Source organism: Tachyglossus aculeatus, chromosome X4 (genome assembly GCF_015852505.1).
Source record: "Tachyglossus aculeatus isolate mTacAcu1 chromosome X4, mTacAcu1.pri, whole genome shotgun sequence".
Taxonomy (NCBI): domain Eukaryota; kingdom Metazoa; phylum Chordata; class Mammalia; order Monotremata; family Tachyglossidae; genus Tachyglossus; species Tachyglossus aculeatus.
Genome location: NC_052098.1, coordinates 2,604,415 through 2,628,702, shown reverse-complemented (window position 1 = coordinate 2,628,702; position 24,288 = coordinate 2,604,415). Strand labels below are relative to the sequence as shown.

The window sequence follows — 24,288 nt, the reverse complement described above, 5'->3', positions numbered from 1 at the left end:
CTTCCTTTATCTTGATACTTCTTGTACTATTATTCTTGTAAAAGCCTTTATCTTTTGGCTAATGTCTAGAAATTTCTGAGTTGAAATCTTCCCTTTTTGCCAGTTTAACAGTTTATTTTTCTTGAGAGATTCCGTTCTCTCACCTAGAAATGTGAGCAGCTATTTGATATGTTCCAAAGTACTAGATAAAAATATGATGCCTAAATTATAGCAAACTACTCCTCGAGGCCTGACCTGGCCTTGCTCCCAAGTCCTCCTGGACTCTGATTACGAATAATAGTAACTAGTATTTGTTAAGCATTTACTATGTGTCAGGCACTGTTCTAAGCGCTGGGGGAGATACAAGGTTATCAGGTTGTCCCAGGTGGGGCTCACAGTCTTAATCCCCATTTTACAGATGAGGGAACTGAGGCCCAGAGGATTGAAGTGACTTACCCCAGGTCCCACAGCAGGCAAGTGGCGGAGCCGGAATTAGAACCCACATCCTTCTGACTCCCCGGGCTCTTTCCATTAGGCCACGCTGCTTCTTGTGGTGTAGTATGAAGAGCTGAGTTGGGGGATAGGATTCTACTGCCACTTAAGCACTTGATTTAGGACAGCCCCCAGAGCACAGACATAATAATGCCAACTCTGCTCTTTGTTAAGTGGGGATTAATAATAATAATGATGGCATTTATTAAGCACTTACTATGTGCAAAGCACTGTTCTAAGCGCTGGATTAAGACTGTGAGCTCTATGTGGGACAGGGACTGTAACCAACCTGATTAACTTGTACCTACCCCAGTGTTTAGTACAGTGCCTGGCACATAGTAGGCACTTAACAAATACTATTTTTAAAAAAAGAAGGAAAAGGGATGTCATAGGAAAAACAATAGTAGCTTTAGACTCTTTAAGTACATCCAAAGCTCTCAACTTCTCAGAAGAAAGGAATGGTATAAATCCAAAGCTATATGGTGTTGTATAATTTATTAAGAGAAAGCAAAGAATTCAAATCAATGATAAGAGAGAATCTCTTGATTTTTGTCTGGACACACAAGAAGCAATGTGGCCTAGTGGATAGAGCACGGGTCTGGGAGGCAGAAGGACCTGGGTTCTAATCTCAGCTCCACCACTTGCCTGCTGTGCAACCTTGAGTCACTTCAGTTCTCTGGGCCTCAGTTACCTCATCTGGAAAATGGGGATTAAGACGTGCGCCCTCTCGTAGGACAGGGATTGTGTCCAATCTGATTAATTTGTATTGACTACAGTGCCTGGCACAGAGTTAGCACTTAACAAATACCATTTTTAAAACGGCACATTTTAATAAAGGTCAAAGTTATTTTTACAGGTGTGATGAATACTGGGTCTGATCCAGCACTTAGAACAGTGCTTGGCACGTAGTAAGCGCTTAACAAATACCATCATTATTAGTATTATTCTCAGACTTCCAAACGTCATGATTTACCTTGTCCTTCTTTTCATCCCTTAGAAGGATAAATCTAATAAATGCCACTAATGCTATTCTTTCTATCTCATTCACTGAACATGATTTCCATAAGGAATTCTTACTTTGCTATTAAAAGCAATAAAATATCACCTTGCCATTACATAACGCTTTTCCCTTTTAAGGAAGTCAAATGGCTAGCTAGACTATCTCACTTATCCCCAGAGGAATCCCTGAGATCTTCTGTTCTTGATTTCCAAACTCCCAGAGTTAAATAGCTAGAAAACGGGACCATGGCTGTCAATAACAATAATAATAATAATAATAATTGTGGTATTTGTTAAGTACTTAAGTACATACTATGTGCCAAGCAGTGTTTTAAGCACTGGGGTAGATACAAGGTAATCGGGTTGGACACAGTCCTTGTCCTTCATGGGGCTCACAATCCCGATTCCCATTTTCCAGATGAGGTAACAGAGGCCCAGAGAAGTAAAGTGACTTGCCAAGGTCACACAGCAGACACGTGACAGAGCTAGGATTAGAACCTATGACCTCTGACTCTCAGGCCTGTGCTCTTTCCACTAGGCCATGCTGCTTCACCCTTGTATCAGATAGAGACTGCAGGTTTTCACCTACTATCAATTTCAGTTGTCATTAGTACCTGAGAAAGTTTCGGTATCCTTTTGATCGTACTGTTGACTTAAATTTGATTTCTGTTCTGCATGTGGATTCGCTGCCCTTGAAATCACTTGTCGCTTGCTATAAGTTCTGAAAAAAGTTCAAGACTAATGGTCATTTCTCACCTTGTTGTCTTTCCCCCCAACCCCCCCGAATGGCATAAGTCACTGATCATATTAAAAACAAAACCAACCACCCTCCCAGGACCTTGGACCTTGAAATCTGGAAAACCACCCCTATAAACAAGCTTCTTGGAGAAGTCAGCCTTTTGGGGTTTTTCTTTTTTGCATATGTGGTATTTGTCAAGTGCTTACTACATGCCAGGCACCGTAAGAAGCGTTGGGGTAGACACAAGCTAAACAGGTTGGACATAGTCCATTGTCTCACATGGGGCTCACCATCTCAATCCCCATTTTACAGGTGGGGTAACTGAGGCACACAGAAGTGAAGTGACTCTGCAAAGGTCACACACAGCAGACAAGTGGCAGAGCCAGGATTAGAACCCAGTTCCTTCTGACTCCCAGGCCTGGACTCCAACCACTAAGCCACGCTGCTTCTCAAAGATGTGGTTTAGCTGAGGAATCATGTCCTACTCTCCTGGGTTTGGTCTAACTGTTTTGCCTGATTTGGGAATGCTGAGGTGTCTCGGGAGGGAAATCTCTTTCTGGGTCTTAGAAGCAACATGGCCTGGTGAATAGAGCCAGGGCCTGGGACTGAGAAGGACCTGGATTCTGATCCCGGATCTGCCACTTGTCTTCTGTGTGACCTTGGGCAAGTCACTTCACTTCTCTGGGCCTCAGTTACCTCATCTGGAAAATGGGGATTAAGACTGTGAGCCCTATGTGGGACAGGGACTGTGTCCAACCCGATTACCTTGTATCTACCCCAGTGCTTAGTACAGTGCCTGGAAGTAAAGTAAGCACTTAACACACTCACCACAATTATTATTATCATTGTGATTATCACTACTGTTAACAAAGGGCTCACAGTTTTGGGACTGAGAAGCACCATATAGGAACACCACAAAGTTAGACACCAAAGCGTGTTGTTGGGTATACCCTGGTGTAGCCTATCTGTTTTGTTGCCTCCCCCCTTAGATATTTCAATATTCACCAAAGGAGATGTGCCCCTATTAGGAAAAAGTAGCCTCCTCACCCTCCTCATAGAGAAACCAAAGAGAGGACAGGGGAGAAGGAAAACAACCCTCCCTCAAAATCAGCTTCAGTTAAAAAGAGAAATTAAATTAAAAAATATGGTGAAAATAACTCTTCAAGAAAAAAAGCATAAAGAATTTTCCCTATCTGTAATCTATTTTATCATTTGTCTCCCCCTCTAGACTGTAAGCTCCTCGTGGGCAGGGAACGGGTCTACCAACGCACTGTACTCTCCCACTTAGCACAGTGCTCTGCACCCAATCCGCACCCAATAAATACCATTCATTCATTTGATCGTATTTATTGAGCACTTACTGTGTGCAAGGCACTGTGCTAAGTGCTTGGGAGAGTAAAATATAACAATTCATTCATTCATTCAATCGTATTTATTGAGCACTTACTGTGTGCAGAGCACTGTACTAAGCACTTGGGAAGTACAAGTTGGCAACATATAGAGACGGTCCCTACCCAGCAACAAGCTCATAGTCTAGAAAGGGGAGACAGACAACAGAACAAAACATGTGGATAGGTGTCAAGTCATCAGAATAAATAGAAATAAAGCTAGACGCACATCATTAACAAAATAAATAGAATAGTAAATATGTACAAGTAAAATAAATAGAGTAATAAATCTGTACAAACATATATACAGGTGCTGTGGGGAGGGGAAGGAGGTAGGGCGGGGTGGATGGGGAAGAGGAGAGGAAGAAGGGGGCTCAGTCTGGGAAGGCCTCCTGGAGGAGGTGAGCTCTCAGTAGGGCTTTGAAGGGAGGAAGAGAGCTAGCTTGGCAGATGTGCAGAGGCAGGGCATTCCAGGCCAGGGGGAGGACATGGGCCAGGGGTCGACGGCGGGACAGGCGAGAACAAGATACAGTGAGGAGGTTAGTGGCAGAGGAGCAGAGGGTGCGGGCTGGGCTGGAGAAGGAGAGAAGGGAGGTGAGGTAGGAGGGGGTGAGGTGATGGAGAGTCTTGAAGTTGAGAGTGAGGAGTTTTTGCTTGATGCGTAGGTTGAATGGCAGCCATTGGAGATTTTTGAGGAGGGGAGTAACATGCCCAGAGTTTCTGCACAAAGATGATCCGGGCAGCAGCGTGAAGTATAGACTGAAGTGGGGAGAGACAGGAGGATGGGAGATCAGAGAGGAGGCTGATGCAGTAATCCAGTAGGGATAGGATGAGAGATTGAACCAGCAAGTTAGCGGTTTGGATGGAGAGGAAAGGGTGGATCTTGGCGATGTTGTGGAGGTGAGACCGGCAGGTTTTGGTGACAGATTGGATGTGAGGGGTGAACCAGAGAGTGGAGTCGAGGATGACGCCAAGGTTGTGGGCTTGAGAGACAGGAAGGATGGTAGTGCCGTCTACAGTGACGGGAAAGTCAGGGAGAGGGCAGGGTTTGGGAGGGAAGAAAACAATAAAATGACACATTCCCTGCCCACAACAAGCTCAGTCTACCACGGATTGACCATTTAGCCTTCAGCTGTGGAAAAAAAAATCGATCAGTTATACCTTGGCTAAAAAATATAAAATAAAATAAGAGTGGAGGTAAGGAAATGAGGGAAGACTAAACTCTCGGAATATACTATAAATTTCCACAAGGTGGCAATCACGGCATGTTGCTGGGACTTTGAAATGTAAAAGTGGGCGGGTGAAAGGGCAATTGCTGCTGGCTAAAGGAATCCCCACCAAGACAGATGTGTCTTCAAGATGAGCGTCCAGTTTGAGCGCCCAGTGCCAAGACATTTCTCAACAATGGCTCGGTCTTCTTGAGTGTGGCGATCCATCCCCAAGAGATCAGGAAGAGGATATTGAGAAGCAGAGTGATAATAATTATTATTATGATATTTGTTAAGTGCTTACTATGTGCCAAGCACTGTTCTAAGCGCTGGGGTAGATAGAAGGTAATCAGGGTGTCCCACGTGTCTCTGCCATTTGTCTGCTGGATGACCTTGGGCAAGTTCGCTCATTCATTCAATCGTATTTATTGAGTGCTTACAGTGTGCAGAGCACTGTACTAAGAGCTGGAGAGAGCATACTACAACAATAAGCAAACACATTCCATGCCCACAATGAGCTTGCAGTCTAAAGGGGGTGAGTCACTTCACTTCCCTGTGCCTCAGTTCCCTCATCTGTAAAATGGGGAATCAGACTGAAAGCCCCATGTGGGACAGGGTCTGTGCCCAATCTAACTTGTATCTACCCCAGCGCTTAGAACAATATTTGACCCATAGTAAACGCTTAGCTCCCCTCTCAGGGTCGCACCTGGAAAGTTTCTGGTACTCTACCAGTCTCGGCTATGGGAAGGAGAGTCAAGCGGAGGCCTGTCCATTCTATTCCTAGCTTGGCCAGTGGCTAGAGAGTGGAAGGTGATCTACTATAAGTCAAAACTCACCAGTGCTGGGCAGCAGCGGCACGGGAGAGAGTCGAGGGCAGAGACTCAAGTTTACTGAGTGGAAGAAGGCAATGGTAAACCAATTCCAGATTTTTATCAAGAAAACTCTATGGATACGCTGCCAAAATGATTGCATTGGGGCGGATGTGTTGGGGCGTTCTAGGAGAGATATGCCATGGAGTCGCTATGGGTCGGAGATGACTTGACAGCATAAAGATAAGACAAGCGCTTAGCAGAGCCCATATTAAAAAAAAAGACTAAAAAGAGACAATGATAATCTGAAAGATATAAATGGTTTCTATGTGGAGGATCTTGACTAACTGTTCTTAAAGTCCACAGAGGACTGAAGAAGAAATTGGTCTAAATCGCAGGAGATGAGAATGTGGTTGGGCATAAGGAAGAACTTGATTATTACAGTGATAAAATACCAGATCTATCAAAATCAGTCAAGTCTCTACCCTTTTTAAAACAAAACAAAACAGCAGATTTGGAGGCAAGGAATGAAGTCCTGAAGCACCTTTCAACTCGGATTCCATGAAATCACATCACTTCCCCTCATGGACCACATCGGACTTGTTTTTCAATACTTTGGGAAAATGAACACTTAAGTCCACATACACACCATTATACAAATAAACAGTTAGGCTGTGAGCCTCAAGTAGGACAGGGACTGTATCCAAACTGTTTAATTTGTTTTCTATCCCAGTGCTTAAAACAATGCTTGACACACAGTAAGCACTTAAATATAATAATAATAATAAACTTGCTTGAACTTGCTTTCACAACAAACACTTAACCATTGTGTTAAAGAGGAAAACAATAATTTGAAACAGACCTAAAATCACATCTCCTCCTCTTCGATGCTGGTGGTTCTCTATTACTCTAATGAAAGGAAAGGGAGTTAGTGACTTCAACTTGATCCTCTACGTACTTTCTTAGCACATGACAATGACTTTTAAATCCACCTGTTTTGCTGGCCCTAGGGGGCAATGGAAAACTTCCAGGGATCTTTTAAATAAATACCCTGCGAAAGAAATTATTATACGCTGACTGCCTGGGACAGTCCATTTAAATACACGTTGCCTTACGTTACAAGGATTCCACTTAAATGATCCAAATCGGCAGACCTAAGACACAAAAAAATTATAAAAATTAATTGCAAGAACCTGTGTCTAATTTATATCATTGATGAAGGTGGAGGGGGGTTAAAAAAAAAAATCAAGATTTCCGGGGCCACACAACCGCTCAGTCTTCACCCAGAGTTCTTTGACCTAGATTTTAATCCCAGCTCTGCCACGTGTCTGCTGTGTGACCTTGGACAAGTCACTTAACTTCTCTGTGCCTCAGTTCCTTCATCTGTAAAATGGAGATTAAGAGTGTGACCCCCAACGTGGGACAGGGACTGTGTCGAGCCTGATTAATTTGTACCCACCCCAGTGCTTAGAACAGAACTTGGCATATAGTAAGCACTTAACAGCACCATAATTACTATTATTATTCTGACTTCAGGAGGGGAAAAAAGGCGAATGAGGAGTGGGCCAGGAGTTGAAAAGTGATACAATTTTCTCTCTATTCAAAAAGAATTTTTTAAAAATCTAAAAATTTATTGCAAGAACCTGTGTCTAGTTTAGATCATTGATGGGCTGGGGTGGCGGGGGCAAAAAAAAAAATCAAGATTTCCAGGGCCATACACTGCTCCGTCATCACCCAGAGTTCTTTGACCTGGGTTCTAATCCCGGCTCTGCCACGTTTCTGCTGCTCCAACCTGCTCTGGTTCAAATAGTTCTGGAAACGTTACTTCAGGTACTTGCTCATCTTTGCCTTAAGTATCAAACTCATGCATGTAGCTCAATCCCCTCTCCTTCTTCCTGTCTCTGCCGTATTGCTTTGCCCTTCCCAAACACTTAGTACATTGCATTGCACCCAGTGAATGCCCAGTAAATGCTGCTTTTCCAGAGGTTCTGAGGGCCGGGTGCTAATTCTGCTGACCTCTCCCAAATGTTTAGGATGGTACTGGAGACTATAAGCTCACTATGGGGGTGTCTCCTAATTCAGTCAGTCAATCGTATTTACTGGGTGCTTGCTGTGTGCAGAGCACTGTAGTAAGTGCTTGAGAGAGTACAATAGAACACTAAACAATTCGGTTGTACTGTGCTCTCCCAAGCTGTTAGTACAGTGCTCTGCACATAGTAAGTGCCCAAGGAATATCACCGACTGATTGTTTGCTCTGCACACAATAGTCAATTTATCGAGCGCTTACTGCGGGCAGGGGACTGTACTAAGTGCCAGGGAGAGTTCAGTAGTGCTCCTCCAGTGCTAACCTTCTCACTGTGCCTCAGTCTCGCCTGTCTCACCTCCGACTTCTGGCCCTCCCTCCTCAAATCTGAAAGACAATTACTCTTCCCCCCTTCAAAACCTTAATGAAGGCACATTTCCTCCAACAGGCTTTCCCAGACTAAGCCAGACTTTCCCAGACTTAGAGAGGCAGCGTAGCTCAGTGGAAAGAGCATGGGCTTTGGAGTCAGAGGTTATGGGTTCAAATCCCGCTTCGCCAATTGTCAGCTGTGACCTTGGGCAAGTCACTTAACTTCTCTGGGCCTCAGTTACCTCATCTGTAAAATGGGGATTAAGACTGTGAGCCCCCCGTGGGACAACCTGCTCACCTTGTATCCTCCCCAGCGTTTAGAACAGTGCTTTGCACATAGTGCTTAATAAATGCCATTATTATTATTAAGCCTCCCACTCCCTTCTGCATCACCCTGACTTGCTCCTTGTGTCCCTCCCCCCCTCCAAGCCCCACACCACTTATGTCCACATCTGTTATTTATTTATTTGTATTGATGTCTGTCTCCCCCATTACAGACAATAAGCTCATTGTGGGCAGGGAATGTGTCTGTTTATACATTTATACTGTTTATCCTGTACCAAGAGCTCAGTACAGTACTCTGCACACAGTAAGCACTCCATAAATACAACTCAAAGAATGAACAATAGTCAATCGATCGATTGACTGACTGATTCATCTGGCACCCCTGTGGGCAGCAACGCCCAAACCCCACCCAGACCCTTATCTTCTCAATTTTGCCCCATTTCTCATACTCCCGGTTGCCACTTCCACCTGACAGCTCTAAGATTGGGCCCCGGGGGGGGTGGGGGTGGGGTGGGGAGGAGGAGGTAAGAGGGAATGGGTGACCCACCCCCACCAAGACCGAAGCTCCCCATGGCTCTTGCCCAGCAAGGGGAGTGCCGATGCTCACCTGGTAGAGTCCTGGGGCAGACGGTCACTGCGGTTCTCCGGCACACCAGACCCGCCGCCACCCCCCCGCCCCCCGGAGCCTTCCCCAAGGCTCAGAAACCAAGAGAGTCAACATCCTCAGCACCCCAAGACTGGGGAGAAGGGGTCCAGAACTGAGATTCTGCTCACGCCCTTCCCCTCCATGGATCCTCCTTCCTCTCCCTTCCCAGCCATTTACCTCCCTTCCTTCCTTCCAGGAGCCTGCTCCCACCCCATCGACCCCGCCAAGGAAAAATACCAGCCAGAAATGCAACGGGTCCATAGAGGGCCACCTCGGGGTTCCACCGGTTGAAAAACCAACACCCCACCCTTACGCATCTTAGGAGAATTTTACCTTTCTGAATCGCTTCGTATGCTCGGTAGGGAGGGCACCGAATGGCCTTTCTCCAGACACCTCAGAAGGATCACCCGATGCCTCGATGGAAACAGGAGAAAAAGAATCAGTCTTAACCAGATAGATCACAATTAAAAGTGCTCTTTCCCTTTCTCTAAAGAGATACTGGATCAGCAGTATGAGAATCGGGACGTGTCCTTCTTGGAGTGAAGCTCTAATGTGACACTCGGGTTGAACACCGTGCATGCAGATTGACCAAGTTTTGTATTTTGAGACTCTTATTTCACAGAGACGTGCTATTATTATTATTCTGTTTTATTACTGACGTGTATATATCTGTAATTCTATGTATTTACTGTGATGCTATTGATGCCTGTTTGTTTTGTTTTGTTGTCTGTCTCCCCTGTTCTCGACTGTGAGCCTGTTGTTGGGTAGGGACTGTCTCTATCTGTTGTCGAATTGTACTTTCCAAGTGCTCAGTACAGGGCTCTGCACACAGTAAGTGCTCAGTAAATACGATTGAATGAATGCATGAATGAAAACTTGATGATGATGATGATCGGGGCGTCGGTTAAGTGCTTACTCTGTGCCGAGCACTGGACTAAGCACTGGGGCGGATTCAAGATAATCGGGTCGGGTACAGTCCCCGTCCCACCTAGGGCTCATGGTAGCGAACCCCTATTTTACAGATGAGGTAACTGAGGCACAGAAAAGTGAAATGACTTGCCCAAGGTCACTTGGCATGCAGGTGGCGGGGCCGGAATTTGAACCCAGGTCCTCAGATTCCCGGGCCCGTGCTCTTTTTGCTAAGCCATGCTGCTGCGGTGAAGCAGTCTGAACCTGAATTCTGATCTGCCTAGCACCATCTTTGAACGCCCATAAAAATAATAATCCAAGACTATCACTTACTTGCCAGCTGGAAATTTACCGAGCATATCTGGATGCTCACAATTAGTCCATCAAAATGGCTGTCCATGTTCCTCACGCTGACTTCAAGGTTCTCCACCGACTTTCTCCATCTTACACGTGAACTCTCTTCACCCACCCAAGTTCATCTTCTAACTCTACCTTGCTCTTGACTCTCCTGCTTTCATCCCCATCTTGGGACTCCCTCCCCCCCACAAAAAAATCTGCCAGAACTCGACCCTCTGCACCTTCAAAATATCCCTCAAATCGATCAATCGTATTTATTGAGCGCTTACTGTGTACAGAACATTATACTAAGTGCTTGGGCAAGATAACCATACAACAGAGCTGGTACATTCATTCATTCAATCGTATTTATTGAGAGTTTACTGTGTGCAGAGCACTGTACTAAGCGCTTGGGAAGTACAAGTCAGCAACATATAGAGACAGTCCCTACCCAACAACAGGCTCTTTCCCACCTTCTCTAGAAATCCTCCCTTCACTGATTAATTCCCATCACTCCGACTCATCTCCAGAGAATTGTTTATTTATGCCCACTCTGTGGGGTGTGTATTGGTATACCCAGATATGTATATGCTATTATTTATTCAGCTCTTTCACACTGGCCTGTTTCTTCATACCTCATTTCTGATCCCTGTTCTTCCTACTGCTCCCGCTATTCAACACATTTTAGTCTGTCTGCCCCTCAGCACCTTGGGAGTCAGGTATGCGTCTTGTGCTGCCATTGGACTAAGCGCTCAATAAATACCATTGATTACTTGATTGACCGTTGTGCTTTCCCAAGGGCTTGGTGCTCGGGAATCAATCAGTCGTATTTACTGAGCTTTTACTGTGTTTAGGGCACCGTCCTGGGTGCTTGGGAGAGTATGATTTAACAGCGTTGGCACGTTCTCTGCCCACAGTGACCTTACAATCTAGAGGGAGAGATGGTGCATTGCACTTGGTAAACAATAAGTACCATGACAACTATTATTACTATTACTATTGTGAAACGCCAACCTGGTCCTCTGACGGGAACGGGTGATGAAACGGATTTTTCAAGCGGGCACATTCAGCCACGGCTTGATAAATATGGGCTCCTTCATTCTGCTTTAAGTACACTCTCTCAGGCTGAATTCAACCAATCGTATTTATTAAGCGCTTACTGTGTGAAGACCACTATACATTTAATGAAATGTAAAGAAGGGGGAGTAAAAAAGGTTGCATTGTACTCTCCCGAGTGCTTAGTACAGTACTCTGCACCCAGTAGATGCTCGATAAATCCCACTGAATGACTGGGGTGCCTTAGAAGAAAGGCAGCAAAATGAATGAATGAATCAGTCCTCAGTGGTAATGATTGAGCGCTTCTTAGGTGCAAAGCGCTGCACTAAACGCTCGAGATGGTAGGCTACGACAGTATTAGCCGATATGTTCCCCTGCCCGTAACGAACTGGCGGCCCAGAAGCGAATGCACCAGGTAAGTGCTCAATAAATACAACTGACTGACTTAGGTCTGTTGCAACGACTCGGCTGAGGCGGCAATCTCCCAAACCCCGGAGTCCCGTCGGAATACCTGGCGTCCGAGAGGCTCTCTCGGCTGAGGGGTGGCGCCGTCTGGGGGGTTCTCCCCCGTGGCCCCGACTGTGGCCCGACTCTCCCTCTTCAACAGCTCCCGGATCACCTGGAACCACTCGTGCAGCTGGCCCTGTTGGTTCTCGCCAAGCCCAGCCCCCTCCATGTCGCTCAGCAGAGCGCGGGCTTCGTCGATACTGCTCGTGTAACTCGAGCATTCGATCTGCAGCCGGGTCACCAGGTCCTCAAGGGAGCGGATCTTGCCCACGCTGAGGTTCAAGCTCTCCGTCATCTGGGTGAAATGACTGGCATAGCAGATCTCCTGGCTCTCCAGCGCGTCCTGCAGGTACTGGATCTCCTTCTCCATCTCGTTCATCCGGGCCACGTTCACGTTGTAGTTGACCACCGGCCGGTTCCGGATGCCCTGGGCCACGCTGGCGAGCTGCAGGGTCTTCAGGGACCCGTCCTGGCCAGAAATGGACGGGTCAACACATGCCACCATTACTGTCTTGGCATTGCCCCCGAGGGAATCTTTGAGGACCCTGGTGATCTTCGAATCCCGGTATGGGACGTGGGAGATTCTCTTGTGCGGACCCCCCAGGATGTTTATGACGGTCTCTAGGACCGTAAGGCCGCACGCTTCAGGTGCAGGCCCGGCCTGGGGGTCCCGCTTGAGGCTGGCCAGGTCCATGAAGCGGAACTTGGAGCAGATGACCTGAAAGGTCGGCTGCAATTTGTACTGCATGCCTTCCATTTGTCTCAGGTGCTGCTTCACCTGCTGCTGAGAGACGCTGACCGTGAGGACCAGATGGGAGGGCCTGGAAGGAGGCTGGGCATTTCTCCCGATGGTCGCGGCGTTCCCCATCTCCAACAGGTTCATTACATCAACTGTGCTCCTCACGGGGACCTCCTTGACTCCGTCGATCACTTGGAACATACCAGAAAACAGACGGGTTGGAAACAGGAGCGCTGGATTCTCGGCCAGAAGGCGGCTCTGGAACTGCCCAGCGAGACGGCAAAGCGCCGAGCGCGGGAGCCGCTGATGGGAGCGGCTTGATTTCAACTCACAGAAAGAGATAGCTTATTAATAATAATAGCAATAATCATCATCACCATTGAGAAGAAGCGCTTGCTAATTTTATTTATTGATACTGACATCTGTTTACTTGGATTGATTTCTGTCTCCCCTCCTCTAGACTGTGAGCTCATTGTGGGCCGGGATCGTCTCTCTTTATTGCTGTATTGTACTTTCCCCAGTGCTCAGTACAGTGCTTTGCACACAGTAAGCGCTCAATAAATACGACTCGATGAATGAATATATACCAGGCACTGTACTGAGCACTGGGATAAAATCAAGATCATCAGGTCCCGCACGGGGCTCGCGGTCTAAGTAGGAGAGAGAACGGAGATTGAATCCCTATTTTGGAGCTGAGGGAACTGAAGCCCAGAAAAGTGAAGTGACTTGCCTAAGGTCACACAGCAAGCAATTGGCAGAACCGGGATTAGAACCCATGATCTCTGACTCCCAGGCTCGGGCTCTTTCCACTAGGTCACGCTGCTTCTCCAATAAGTAACGACTCAACTTCAGATTGGCTCCAACGCCCTGGGAAAAAAGAAAGCTTCCTCCAACCTACACAATACAATGCAAAAACTGTGAGGCATTGTTTGGACTGAGATTTTCAGCCTGCAAGCAAGGTGACAACACCAACAATAACAACAAAAGTGGTTGTGGCCTCGTGGCTAGAGCCTGGGCCTGGGAGTCAGAAGGACCTGGGTCCCAGCTCCGCTGCTTGTCTGCTGTGTGACCCTGGGCAAGTCACTTCACTTCTCTGGGCCTCAGTTCCTTCATCTGTAAATGGTGATGAAGACTGTGACCCCATTGTGTGCCACAGACTTTGTCCAACCTGAATTTCTTGCATCTACCCCAGTGGTTAGAACAGTACCTGGAACATGGTAAACGCTTAACAGATACCATACGAAAAAAGAAAAAAGAAATCAAACTCTGCCACTGATAGATGCTAGCAAGCCCAACATGCTAATACCCTAAACAGAGCTTCTTGCAGCATACGGCTCTTCAACCATGACTAAGGGTATTATGACTAAATGACAGAGAGTCAAGACTGAAAATAATTAGAAAGGTCTGACATCCCATGAAAACAGTATGGCAAAGATTTATACTGACAATGAAAACCCTGGCGATATTTGCTCTCCCCCACTTCACAGACTTATTGAAGGCACATCTCCTCCAGGAAGCCTTCCCTGACTGAGCCCTCCTTTCCTCTCACTCCCTTCTGTGCCACTCCTACTTGCTCCTTCATTCATCCTCCCTCCCTTCCCCACAGCACATAAGTATCTGTTACTTATTTATTCATTCATTCATTCATGTTAATGTCTGTCTCCCCCTCTAGACTGTGAGCTTGTTGTGGGCAGGGAATGTGTTTGGTGTTATATTGTTCTCTCCCAAGCGCTTAGTACAGTGCTCTGCACACAGTAAGTGCTCAATAAATACGACTGAATGAATAATGATAAACAAATAATAATTTGTTTTACCCTTCCCTCCCTTCTTTCAATCTGCTCAATATTCAGTCAATCAGCAGTACTGATTGAGCACTGACTGTGTGCAGTGCACTGTACTAAACACTTGGGAGAGGACCATACAACAGAATTGGTGGACACATTCCCCACCCATATGGAGCTTACGGTCTAGAAGGGGAGACAGACATTAAAATCAATTACAGATAGGGGGATCGAGCGATCAGATTTATTGAGCGCCTACTGTGCGCAGGGCACTGTACTAAGCACTTGGGGGAGGACAGTACAATAGAGTCGGTAGACACGTTCCCGCCCCACAACGAGCTTTTGGTCTTGGGGGGAGATCGACATTCACATAAATAAACTAGGGATATGGATGTAAGGGCTGTGGGGGCTGAGAGAGGGGTAAGTAAAGGGTGCAAATCCAAGTTGCAAGGGCGATGCAGAAGAGAGCGGGAGAAGAGGAAATGGGGGAATTGGGGAAGGCCTCTTGGAAGAGACGTTGCCCATCCACCTCTGCATCAAACAGAAACTCCTCAACGTCGGTTTTAAAGCCGTCAATCCCCTCGCTCCCTCCTACCTCACCTCGCTACTCTCCTGCTCCAACCCAGCCCGTGTACTCCGCTCCTCTAATGACAACCTTCTCACTGTCATCTCCGCAACATTGTCAAGATCCGCCCTTTCCTCTCCATCCAAACCGCTACCCTGCTCGTTCAAGCTCTCATCCTATCCTGTCTGGACTACTGCATCAGCCTTCTCTCTGATCTCCCATCCTCGTGTCTCTCCCCACTTCAATCCATACTTCATGCTGCTGCCCGGATTGTCTTTGTCCAGAAACGCTCTGGGCATGTTACTCCCCTCCTCAAAAATCTCCAGTGGCTACCAATCAATCTGCACATCAGGCAGAAACTCCTCACCCTCGGCTTCAAGGCTGTCCATCACCTCGCCCCCTCCTACCTCACCTCCCTTCTCTCCTTCTACAGCCCACCCTGCACCCTCCGCTCCTCCGCCGCTAATCTCCTCACCGTGCCTCGTTCTCGCCTGTCCCGCCATCGACCCCCGGCCCACGTCGTCCCCCGGACCTGGAAAGCCCTCCCTCTGCCCATCCGCCAAGCTGGCTCTCTTCCTCCCTTCAAGGCCCTACTGAGAGCTCACCTCCTCCAGGAGGCCTTTCCAGACTGAGCCCCTTCCTTCCTCTTCCCCTCGTCCCCCTCTCCATCCCCCCCACCTTACCTCCTTCCCTTCCCCACAGCACCTGTATATATGTATATATGTTCGTACGTATTTATTACTCTATTTATTTATTTATCTTACTTGTACATATCTTTTCTATTTATTTTATTTTGTTAGTATGTTTGGTTTTGTTCTCTGTCTCCCCCTTCTAGACTGTGAGCCCGCTGTTGGGTAGGGACTGTCTCTATGTGTTGCCGCCTTGTACTTCCCAAGCGCTTAGTACAGTGCTCTGCACACAGTAAGCGCTCAATAAATATGATTGATTGATTGATTGATCTCATCTGGCTCACCATCGACCCCTCTTCCATGTCCCGTCTCTGGCCTGGAACGCCTTCCCTCCTCATATCATACAGACAGTGACCCTCCCCAACTTCAAAGCCTTACTGAAGGCCCATCTCCTCCAAGAGGTCTTCCCTGACTAAGCCCTCCTTTCCTCTTCTCCCACTCCCTTCCGCATCACCCTGACTTGCTCCCTTCCGCACCGCCCTTCCGCACCGCCCAGCCCCATGACACTTAGGTACATATCTGTCAGTAGCTTATTTCTATTTATGTCTGTCTCCCCCTCTAGACTATAAGCTTGCTGTGGGCAGGGAATGTGTCCGTTTATTGTCATATTGTATTTTTCCAAGCGCTTAGTACAGTGCTCTGAACACAGTAAGCACTCGATAAATACGACTGACTGACTGACAGATGTCCTGCTCCTCTTGATATTATTCCTAATACTCGATTGGTTTGTTTAAATCATTGGATTACATGCTGACCATCAATGGGATTTATAGTTAAACTTTCTATTACAAGCTAAGGAATTCCCAAAACATCCACCTGAAGAACCCAGAAGCTAGGCTGGTGTTGAACAATCTCAAGATGTCGGAAATTTCCATACACACACTTTCTTCTGAAGGATTTCTGGGAAGACCCCCACCCCAGGCCACCGTCCCAAAAGGCAACTACAGCAGCTGTATCTCTTGCCTCACCAGTACAAACGGAATAAACATTTCTGACAATCTAGAAGAGTTACACTTGGACTCCCTTCTCCTGAACTATGAATCACCCAATTCTTTACTAAACATTCTGAAATCATTCATAAATAAAAACCTACTTGAATTGAAATAAAAGATTCTCTGATTCAGGAAAGGGTAAGACTATGCTGCCCGGAATTTGATCCGCTCTAACCAAAAGCCCCTTTCAGACCGAACAGGAAACAGAATTTTCAGCTCTAACCAATAAATCTTTAAATCAAATAAGCTTCTTTACCGGTGTTGCCTTTTTCATCTTCTCTTATGCACAGCTCTCCCACCGATGCCTCATATTCTAGCAGATCATGCAGTTCTTCATTAAAGATCTCCATGTATGATACTGTTACTTGGAAGTCAGTATTGTGGGATTTCCGGTTGATTCTTTGAAACAGTTCTTGGATGGCACGTGGAATGATGCCTTTTTGATCCTCGCCAGCTGCAGCTGAGAATGGAGGCAAAGATGATCCTGGGCACTTGGGCAAGCACACTGTCGGACTGTAACATTTGAGGGTTTGTTGTTCTATTGTACTCCCCCAGGCGCTCAGTACAGTGCTCTACACACAGTAAGCGCTCGATAAATACGACTGAATGAACGAATGAGTGAAATTGTAGACATGAGACACGACAGTACGCCCAGACATCACAAAATTTCGCTTTTGGATGCCAGAGAAGATTTAGGATTAAGCTTTGCTAAAGGATTTGGTTTATTCATTCAATCGTATTTATTGAGCAGTTACTCTGTGCAGAGCGCTGTACTAAACTGGCTCACAGAGTCTGATCTTCCTGATTTCAAGTTTACATTACTGGAGGATCGTTTTCATCATATTCATTTCTATTAATATCTGCCTCCCTTCTAGGCTGTAAGCTTGTTGCGGGCAAGGAATATGTCAGTTTACTGTTACACCATCCCCTCTCAAACACTTAGCACACTGCTTTGCACACAGTAAGTGCTCAATAAATACCCCTTCCTCCAGGAGGTCTTCCCTGACTAACCGCTCATCTCTATACCCTCATCTTTTGTCACCTAGTCACCCCACTCCCACCTCCACAGCACTTATGTCCACATCCTTATACTCCGTGAAGGATTTTAAAGTCTTTCTGTGTCACTGGATTGCCAGGTCCTTGAGGGCAAGGATTAGGTCTGCTAACTCTACTGTCCTCTCCCAAACACTTCCTCTCCCAAACACTTAGTCCAGTGCTCTGCACACAGTAAGCACTCGATTAATACCACTGATGGATTATGCAATATTACCTACTTCCACTACCTTCATTCAGCATTTTGTTCAAAAATAAGTCTGGAACCAAGGCCCCAGGAAAACAGGAAAGATGAGGATTCAATACCTGTTCTCCCTCCTTCTTACACCGTGAGCGCTAAGGCCGTTTTGATTAGAGCCCCATAAGTATTGTATGTGTCAATCAATCAACAGGATTTTTTGAGCACCTAACTATATGCAGAGCACTGGACTAGGCACTTGGGAGAGGATGAGGCTGCAGAATTAGCCTACACGTATTTATGTGCATATTGTCGGTGTGTGGACCTGGGGAAGAAATATTTGAACTATAGAATTAAAAAGGCCAGTTAGACATCTGAAGGACACTAAAAAGTCCACACTAAGAAGTATAACAGAAAAAATCCGGATTTGAAATAAAAATGTAAACGGGGCCACTGTCCAATTAAAAAGTACAGTACACACAAAAAAGTACAATTTAAAAAATCCAGATTAGAAAAAAAAATGCAAACGGGGCCACTGTCCAACTTAAAAGTACAATACACACTAAAAAGTACAATTTTTAAAAAATCCGGATTCCAAATAAAAACATAAACAGGGCCACTCTCCAACTAAAAAGCATGACCAAAAAATCCAGATTTGAAATAAAAATGTAAATGGGCCCACTCTCCAACCAAAAAGTACAATACACACCAAAAAGGACAGTAAAAGAAAAATCCAGATTAGAAATAGAAATGTAAATGGGGCCACTGGCCAAACTCGATCCCTGCAGTCATCAGATTTTATCATTTACTTGGGTGTGGCACGAGAAACGAATTTTCCAGCCTTTTACCGTTGAATTCACCTCCCATGGTGTACGTCTTCCCAGATCTGGTTTGTCCGTAAGCGAAGGCTGTAGCGTTGTATCCCTCCAACAAGGCTATCACTAGAGGCTGAATGCACCTCGTATAAATGTCATCTTGGGTGGAATTCTCATCAAACGCGAAATCAAATGTGAAGGTGTGATTGTTCCCAACGGCGATCTGCTGGGTATTTGGGATCTTTCTCACGCATACTTGGTGATTATCGAGAACTTCTTGGGAAAGCAGAGGTCTGATTCTGACGGCAACTTCCACGGACATTCCTTCCATGGTTCAGTAGCTTTCAAGTTTGGTTGATATAATGTAACTCAGTTGGAGAAATTGTCTTTTTTTAATGTGATTCCTAGGCAATTAAAAACGACAACAACCACAGATTTTTCAAACTCACTCAAGAGCCAGTCCTTATCAACTGCCTCTTACCTGACAAATAAAATGTAATCTTTTGAGCAGGGAAAGCTCTGTGACAAAGAACAAATGACTCATTTGTTTAAATATGTATTAAAAGAGTCATACTACTACTGATAATAATAATAATAGATTCATATTAAAAGAGCACAGGAGTCAGAAGGACCTGGGTTCTAATCCCGGTCCCACCACTTGTCTACTGCGTGACCTGGGCAAATCGCTTCACTTCTCTGTGTCTCAGTTATCTCATCTGTAAAATGGGGATTAAGACTGTGAGCCCCATGTGGGACAGGGACTGTGTCCAATCTGATTAGCGTCTAACTACCCCAGCACTTAGAACAGTTCTTGACACAGAGTAAGCACCTAACAAATACTCTCATTAAGATTAAACAGTAGCCAGAAAGGAAGCTCTCATTTTTAAGTCTGCTTAGAAAAAAAATTACAGAATCAGCTATGCCATTTTCCAGGAATAAAAATAAATTTTAAAAAACCTTCTAAATACAAAACAGTTAATGTGTTGTCATTCCCTCACTTGGAACCTTGAATAATTTAGGATCAGAGAATCGTTTCCTCCCCTCTTACCTCAAATCAATCGATCAATGGTATTTATAATTTATTCATTCAATCATATTCATTGAGTGCTTACTCTGTGAAGGGCACTGTACTAAGCACTTGGGAAGTACAATTCAGCAACAGAGACAATCCCTGCCCACAATGGGCTCACAGTCTAGAAGGAGGGAGACAGACATCAAACCAAGTAAACAGGCATCAGTAACATTATTATAAATAAAAAATTATAGATATATACACATCATTAATAAAAATAAATAGAATCATAATTATAAATATGTACATATATACACAAGTGCTGTGGGGCGGGGGGGAGAGCAAAGGGAGCAAGTTGGGGCGATGGGGAGGGGAGGAGGAGCAGAGGAAATGGGGGGCTTAGGAAAGCCCCCTATGTGCACAGAACTATATCAAGTGCTTGGGAGAGTCCAATCCTACAGAATTAACAGACATCTTCCCTGCCCAAAATGAGCTGGTGTTACCAGCACCTTCAAGAAGCTCTTTTCCTGATTAACCAGAGTCAGGCAGCCAGGCAGGTGGCCTGCCCTTCCAAAGCGTTCTAAGGCTTACTATAAATTTAACAGTTGCAGAATTTGGGTTAAGTAGAATCGCAGCATTTATCGAATACTCACTGGGTGCATGGTTCTTAATAATTATGGCATTTATTAAGGGCTTACTATGTGCCAGGCACCGTTCTAAGCACTGGGGCAGACAAAAGCAAATTGGGTTGGACACGGTCCCTGTCCCCCGTGGGACTCACAGTCTCAATCCCTATTTTACAGATGAGGTAACCAAAGCACAGGGAAGTGAAGTGACTTGCCCAAGGTCACACAGCAGACAAATGGAGAAGCCAGGATCAGAACCTATGATCTCATGACTCCCAGGCCTTTGCTCTATCCACTACGCCATGCCACTTCTCTGCTTAGTATTTGGCAAAGTCCTACAAAAGCAGGAGACATGTCCACTGCCCACAAGGAACTTAGCGTCTAGAGGGGGAGATAGACATTAATATCAATAAATTTATAATATGTAATTTACATCCTACCTACATCCACATCCTACCTCTGGCCTGGAGAGCCCTCCCTCCTCATATCACACAGGTAATTGTTCTCCCCCACTTCAAAGCCTTACTGAAGGCACACCTCCTCCAAAAAGCCTTCCCTGACTAAGCCCTCCTCTCCTCTTCTCCCACTCCCTTCTGTGCCACTCTTACTTGCTCCTTCATAATAATAATAATGATAATGATGGTATTTGTTAAGTGCTTACTATGTGCCAAGCACTATTCTAAGCGCTGGGGTAGATACAAGGGAATTAGGTTGTCCCACACGGGGCTCACAGTCTTAATCCCCATTTTACAGATGAGGTTACTGAGGCCCACAGAAGTGGAGTGACTTGCCCAAAGTCACACAGCTGACAAGTGGCGGAGCCAGGATTAGAACCCACAACCTCTGACTCCCAAGCCCGGGATCTTGCCATTAAGCCACGCTGCTTCTCACTCATCCTCCCTCCCATCCCCCACAGCACACATGTATAGATCTTTGATTTATTTATTTATTTGTTTGGATTCATGTCTGTCCCCCTCGACTATGAGCTCACTGTGGGCAGGAATGTGTCTATCTGTTGTTCTGTTGTCCTCTCCCAGGCGCTTAGTACAGTGCTTTGCACACGGTAAGCACTCAATAAATATGATTGAATGAATGAATGAAGGGTAGGCTTCTTAGGACAGCTTGGAATATAGGCAGAGATGTGGTCTGTGATAACCTTGGTCTTCTGCTCCCACTACTTGTAAATGATTGTTTTTCTATCTGTCCACCCCATTAGATAGGGGATCTCGGGGGACAGTTGATCATGTTTCTTGATTCAGTGGACCACTCCTGAAGGCTTAGTAGGGTGACTCGCACCCAAAAGGGCCCACGAATACCATTGATGATGATGAGAAGACAATGATTATGATCATCATCAATGGCATTTATCAAGCCCTTACTGTGTGTAGACCACTGTACTAAGCGCCTGAGAGAGTACACGTACCCTGCCCACAATGAGCTTAGAGTCTAGGGGGGAGATAGACATTAATATCAATACATTTATAATATCTAATTTATAATAATTGCAGTATTCCTTAAGTGCTTACTATGGGCCAAGCACTGTACTGTTACTAGACAAAAAAAGGATGGGTGGAGAGGCCCTAAAAATGATAAGGATCGGGGCAAAGAAAAGGGGGAGGATGACTGGGCCAAAATAAATGGCATGGGATGGGAGAGGGCTTTATAAAAGAGGAGAAAGATGTGAGGTATGTCAAAAAAGAGGTGGACAAAGAGTGGGAATGAATGGAGGAATGAAAAAGGAGGGGGAATGGTGGCCAAAAAATGGGGGTGGTGGGTGGGGGCTGAAAAAAAAAGAATTGCATGGGGGAAAATAGGGGTTATTGGGGGGACAAAAAGAGGGGGTGATGGGTGGGAGCCAAAAAGGAGGAGGAAGGGAGGGTCTTGGGAGCGGGGAGACAAAAAAGGATAGGTGGAGGAGCCCTAAAAATGGGGGGAATTGGCTGGGGGGGCCCCTAAAAATTACAGGAATGGGGATCAAAAAGGAGAGGTCGATTGGGCAAAATAAGTGGTGTGGGATGGGAGACAGCTTAAAAAACGAGGAAGGCAGATGAAATACATCAAAAAAGAGGTGGAGAAAAAGGGGGAAAGAACAGAGGGGTGAAAAAAGAAGAGGGATGGGGCCTAAAAAGAGGGGTGTTGGGTAAGGGCTGGGAAAAAAAGGAAGGGAATTGCATGGGGACAAAAAATTGGGGTAGTTGGTGATAAGAAAGGGGGTGATGAGTGGGAAGTTGAATAAAAAGGAAGTGGGGGGAGAAAAAAGGGGTTGGGGGAGGGTGAGAAAATAGGGGTGATGAGTTGGGGCTGAAAAAAGAGGGGGCAAAGGAAAAAAAGAAGTGGAGTCAGGGTTGAAGAAACTAGCAGAAAATGAGCATAGAGGCCAAATAAAGCAAGAGTCAAGAGGGACCAAAAGAAGGGGAGGAGGGAGGTGGAGGGGCCGAAGAAATAGGGGAAACTGGATGGGGACAAAAAAAAATCGGGTGTGGTGGCAGGCCAAAAAAGAGGGGGCATGTGGGAGGCGAAAAATAAGGGGAATAGATGGAGGGGTGAAAAATGAGGGGGAAATGTCGAGGCCAAATACATAGTGTGATGGGGGCCTAAAAAGTGGACGGGTGAAAAAAAATCGATGTGATAGTGGGGACTAAAATAAGGGGGAAATAGGAAGGGAGAAAAAGACGGATGAGTGGAATGAGCTGAAAAAAGGGGGGTTAGTGGGGCGAGGCTGAAAAAGAGGGGTGTAGCGTGAGGCTCAAAAAAGGAGTGGGGGCTGAAAAAAATAGAGGAGATGGGTGGGGGCCCAAAAAGAGGTGGAAGAATTAATTGGATGGGGAACAAAAAGAGGTGGTTAATGCAGGGTGGGGGTGGGGGGAGAATTGTGAGTGATGAGTGGGGGCCCAAAAAGGGGTGATGGGTGAGGGGCCAAAATAAATAAGGGGCGATGAGATTGAGGAGCCAAAAATGGGGGGGAGGAGCCAAATAAGGAGGGAGGCTGGACAACTGAAACCAAGAGGGTGGATGAATGGATGGATGGGTGAGGGCTAAAGAAGGGCGGGAATGTCTTGCCCAAATCTCTCCTTTTTTGGCCGACCCCACGCTCTTTTTTCCCGCCCCCTCCCCCCATTCCCGCTTATTTGTTTGGGCCCCTTCATTTTTAGGTGCCTTAAAACTCATCCAGCGTTTAGAACAGAGCTTGGCACGGAGTAAGTGCTTAACAAATACCACCATCGTCGGGCCTCATTTCGTTGGCTTCGATGGTCAGAGGGGAAACGCGGCGCCGGCCCCCTCACCAAAACCAATTCACTCCTCCACCGCCCCCTCCCCAGCCCGCAAACCGGGCTCGCCCATTCCCGGCGCCCCACCCTCTCTCCCATCCCCCCACCCTCAGCCCTCCGGTTCCCTTCCCCCTTCCCCTACCCCCAGACCCTGGGACCCCTTGCTTTTGGAATGGGTTTTTTTTGTGTGTAGCCATCCCCGGTCATTCACTCCTCGCTGCCACATGAAGCAGTAAATTAAAAGCGATCCATTCACTCAGTCAATCGTACTTAGTGAGTGCTGACTGTGGGCAGAGCACTGTACTAAGAGCTTGGGAGACGACAATAGAACAACAAACAAACACATTCCCTGCCCACTACAAGCTCACCGCCAAGGTCCGGTGATGAAGCAGTTCCTCTCAGAGCAAAGAAGCAAGGAGGACGCGGATCAAGAAGGCCTCTTGGGCGGACGGGCTCTGGCGAGGGCACTGACGCAGGCGGGCCAACGCCCCGCGGCCCCTCAGGACGGGGCCCGGGACTGGCCCATACGGAGCGGCTGCTCCTAACCGCTCCTAACCGGCGCCAACTAGCCCGCTCCGATCCGCTCCGCCCCGTCTTCGTGCCTTCGCGCCTCTTTGCCTGCTTGTAGCAGTCTCTCCCGCTCCCAACCAATCGCGCCTGGCGCAGCCGTCCCCGCTCACACGTCCAACCAATCAAGCCCGCTCACGCACGCCCAATCGGGCCTCGAGAGCTGATCCCTCTCAACCAATCGCGCCTGGAGCTGCTGTTGCCACGGTACAACGGCTCTCTCCCTACCAGGGCGGCGACCTCAAGGGGGAGCCAGA

At 46.6% G+C, this 24,288-nt stretch overlaps 1 protein-coding gene across 2 annotated transcripts in view; it reads right to left on the bottom strand.

Annotated features, from left to right (window-relative positions):
* KIF27 (kinesin family member 27) overlaps nucleotides 1-23,944 on the bottom strand; it is a 44,141-nt gene extending 20,197 nt beyond the window's left edge. For both annotated transcript variants that reach the window (XM_038769920.1, XM_038769921.1), the window contains exons 1-7: nucleotides 23,833-23,944; nucleotides 18,591-18,961; nucleotides 16,768-16,971; nucleotides 11,750-12,675; nucleotides 9,271-9,351; nucleotides 6,477-6,523; nucleotides 2,085-2,191 (exon numbers count right to left, since the gene is read on the bottom strand). In XM_038769920.1, coding sequence (XP_038625848.1) covers nucleotides 2,085-2,191; nucleotides 6,477-6,523; nucleotides 9,271-9,351; nucleotides 11,750-12,675; nucleotides 16,768-16,971; nucleotides 18,591-18,888 — 1,663 coding nt within the window. In that variant the 5' untranslated portion in view covers nucleotides 18,889-18,961; nucleotides 23,833-23,944. The remainder of the gene's footprint in view (nucleotides 1-2,084; nucleotides 2,192-6,476; nucleotides 6,524-9,270; nucleotides 9,352-11,749; nucleotides 12,676-16,767; nucleotides 16,972-18,590; nucleotides 18,962-23,832) is intronic.
* Nucleotides 23,945-24,288: the final 344 nt, after the last annotated feature.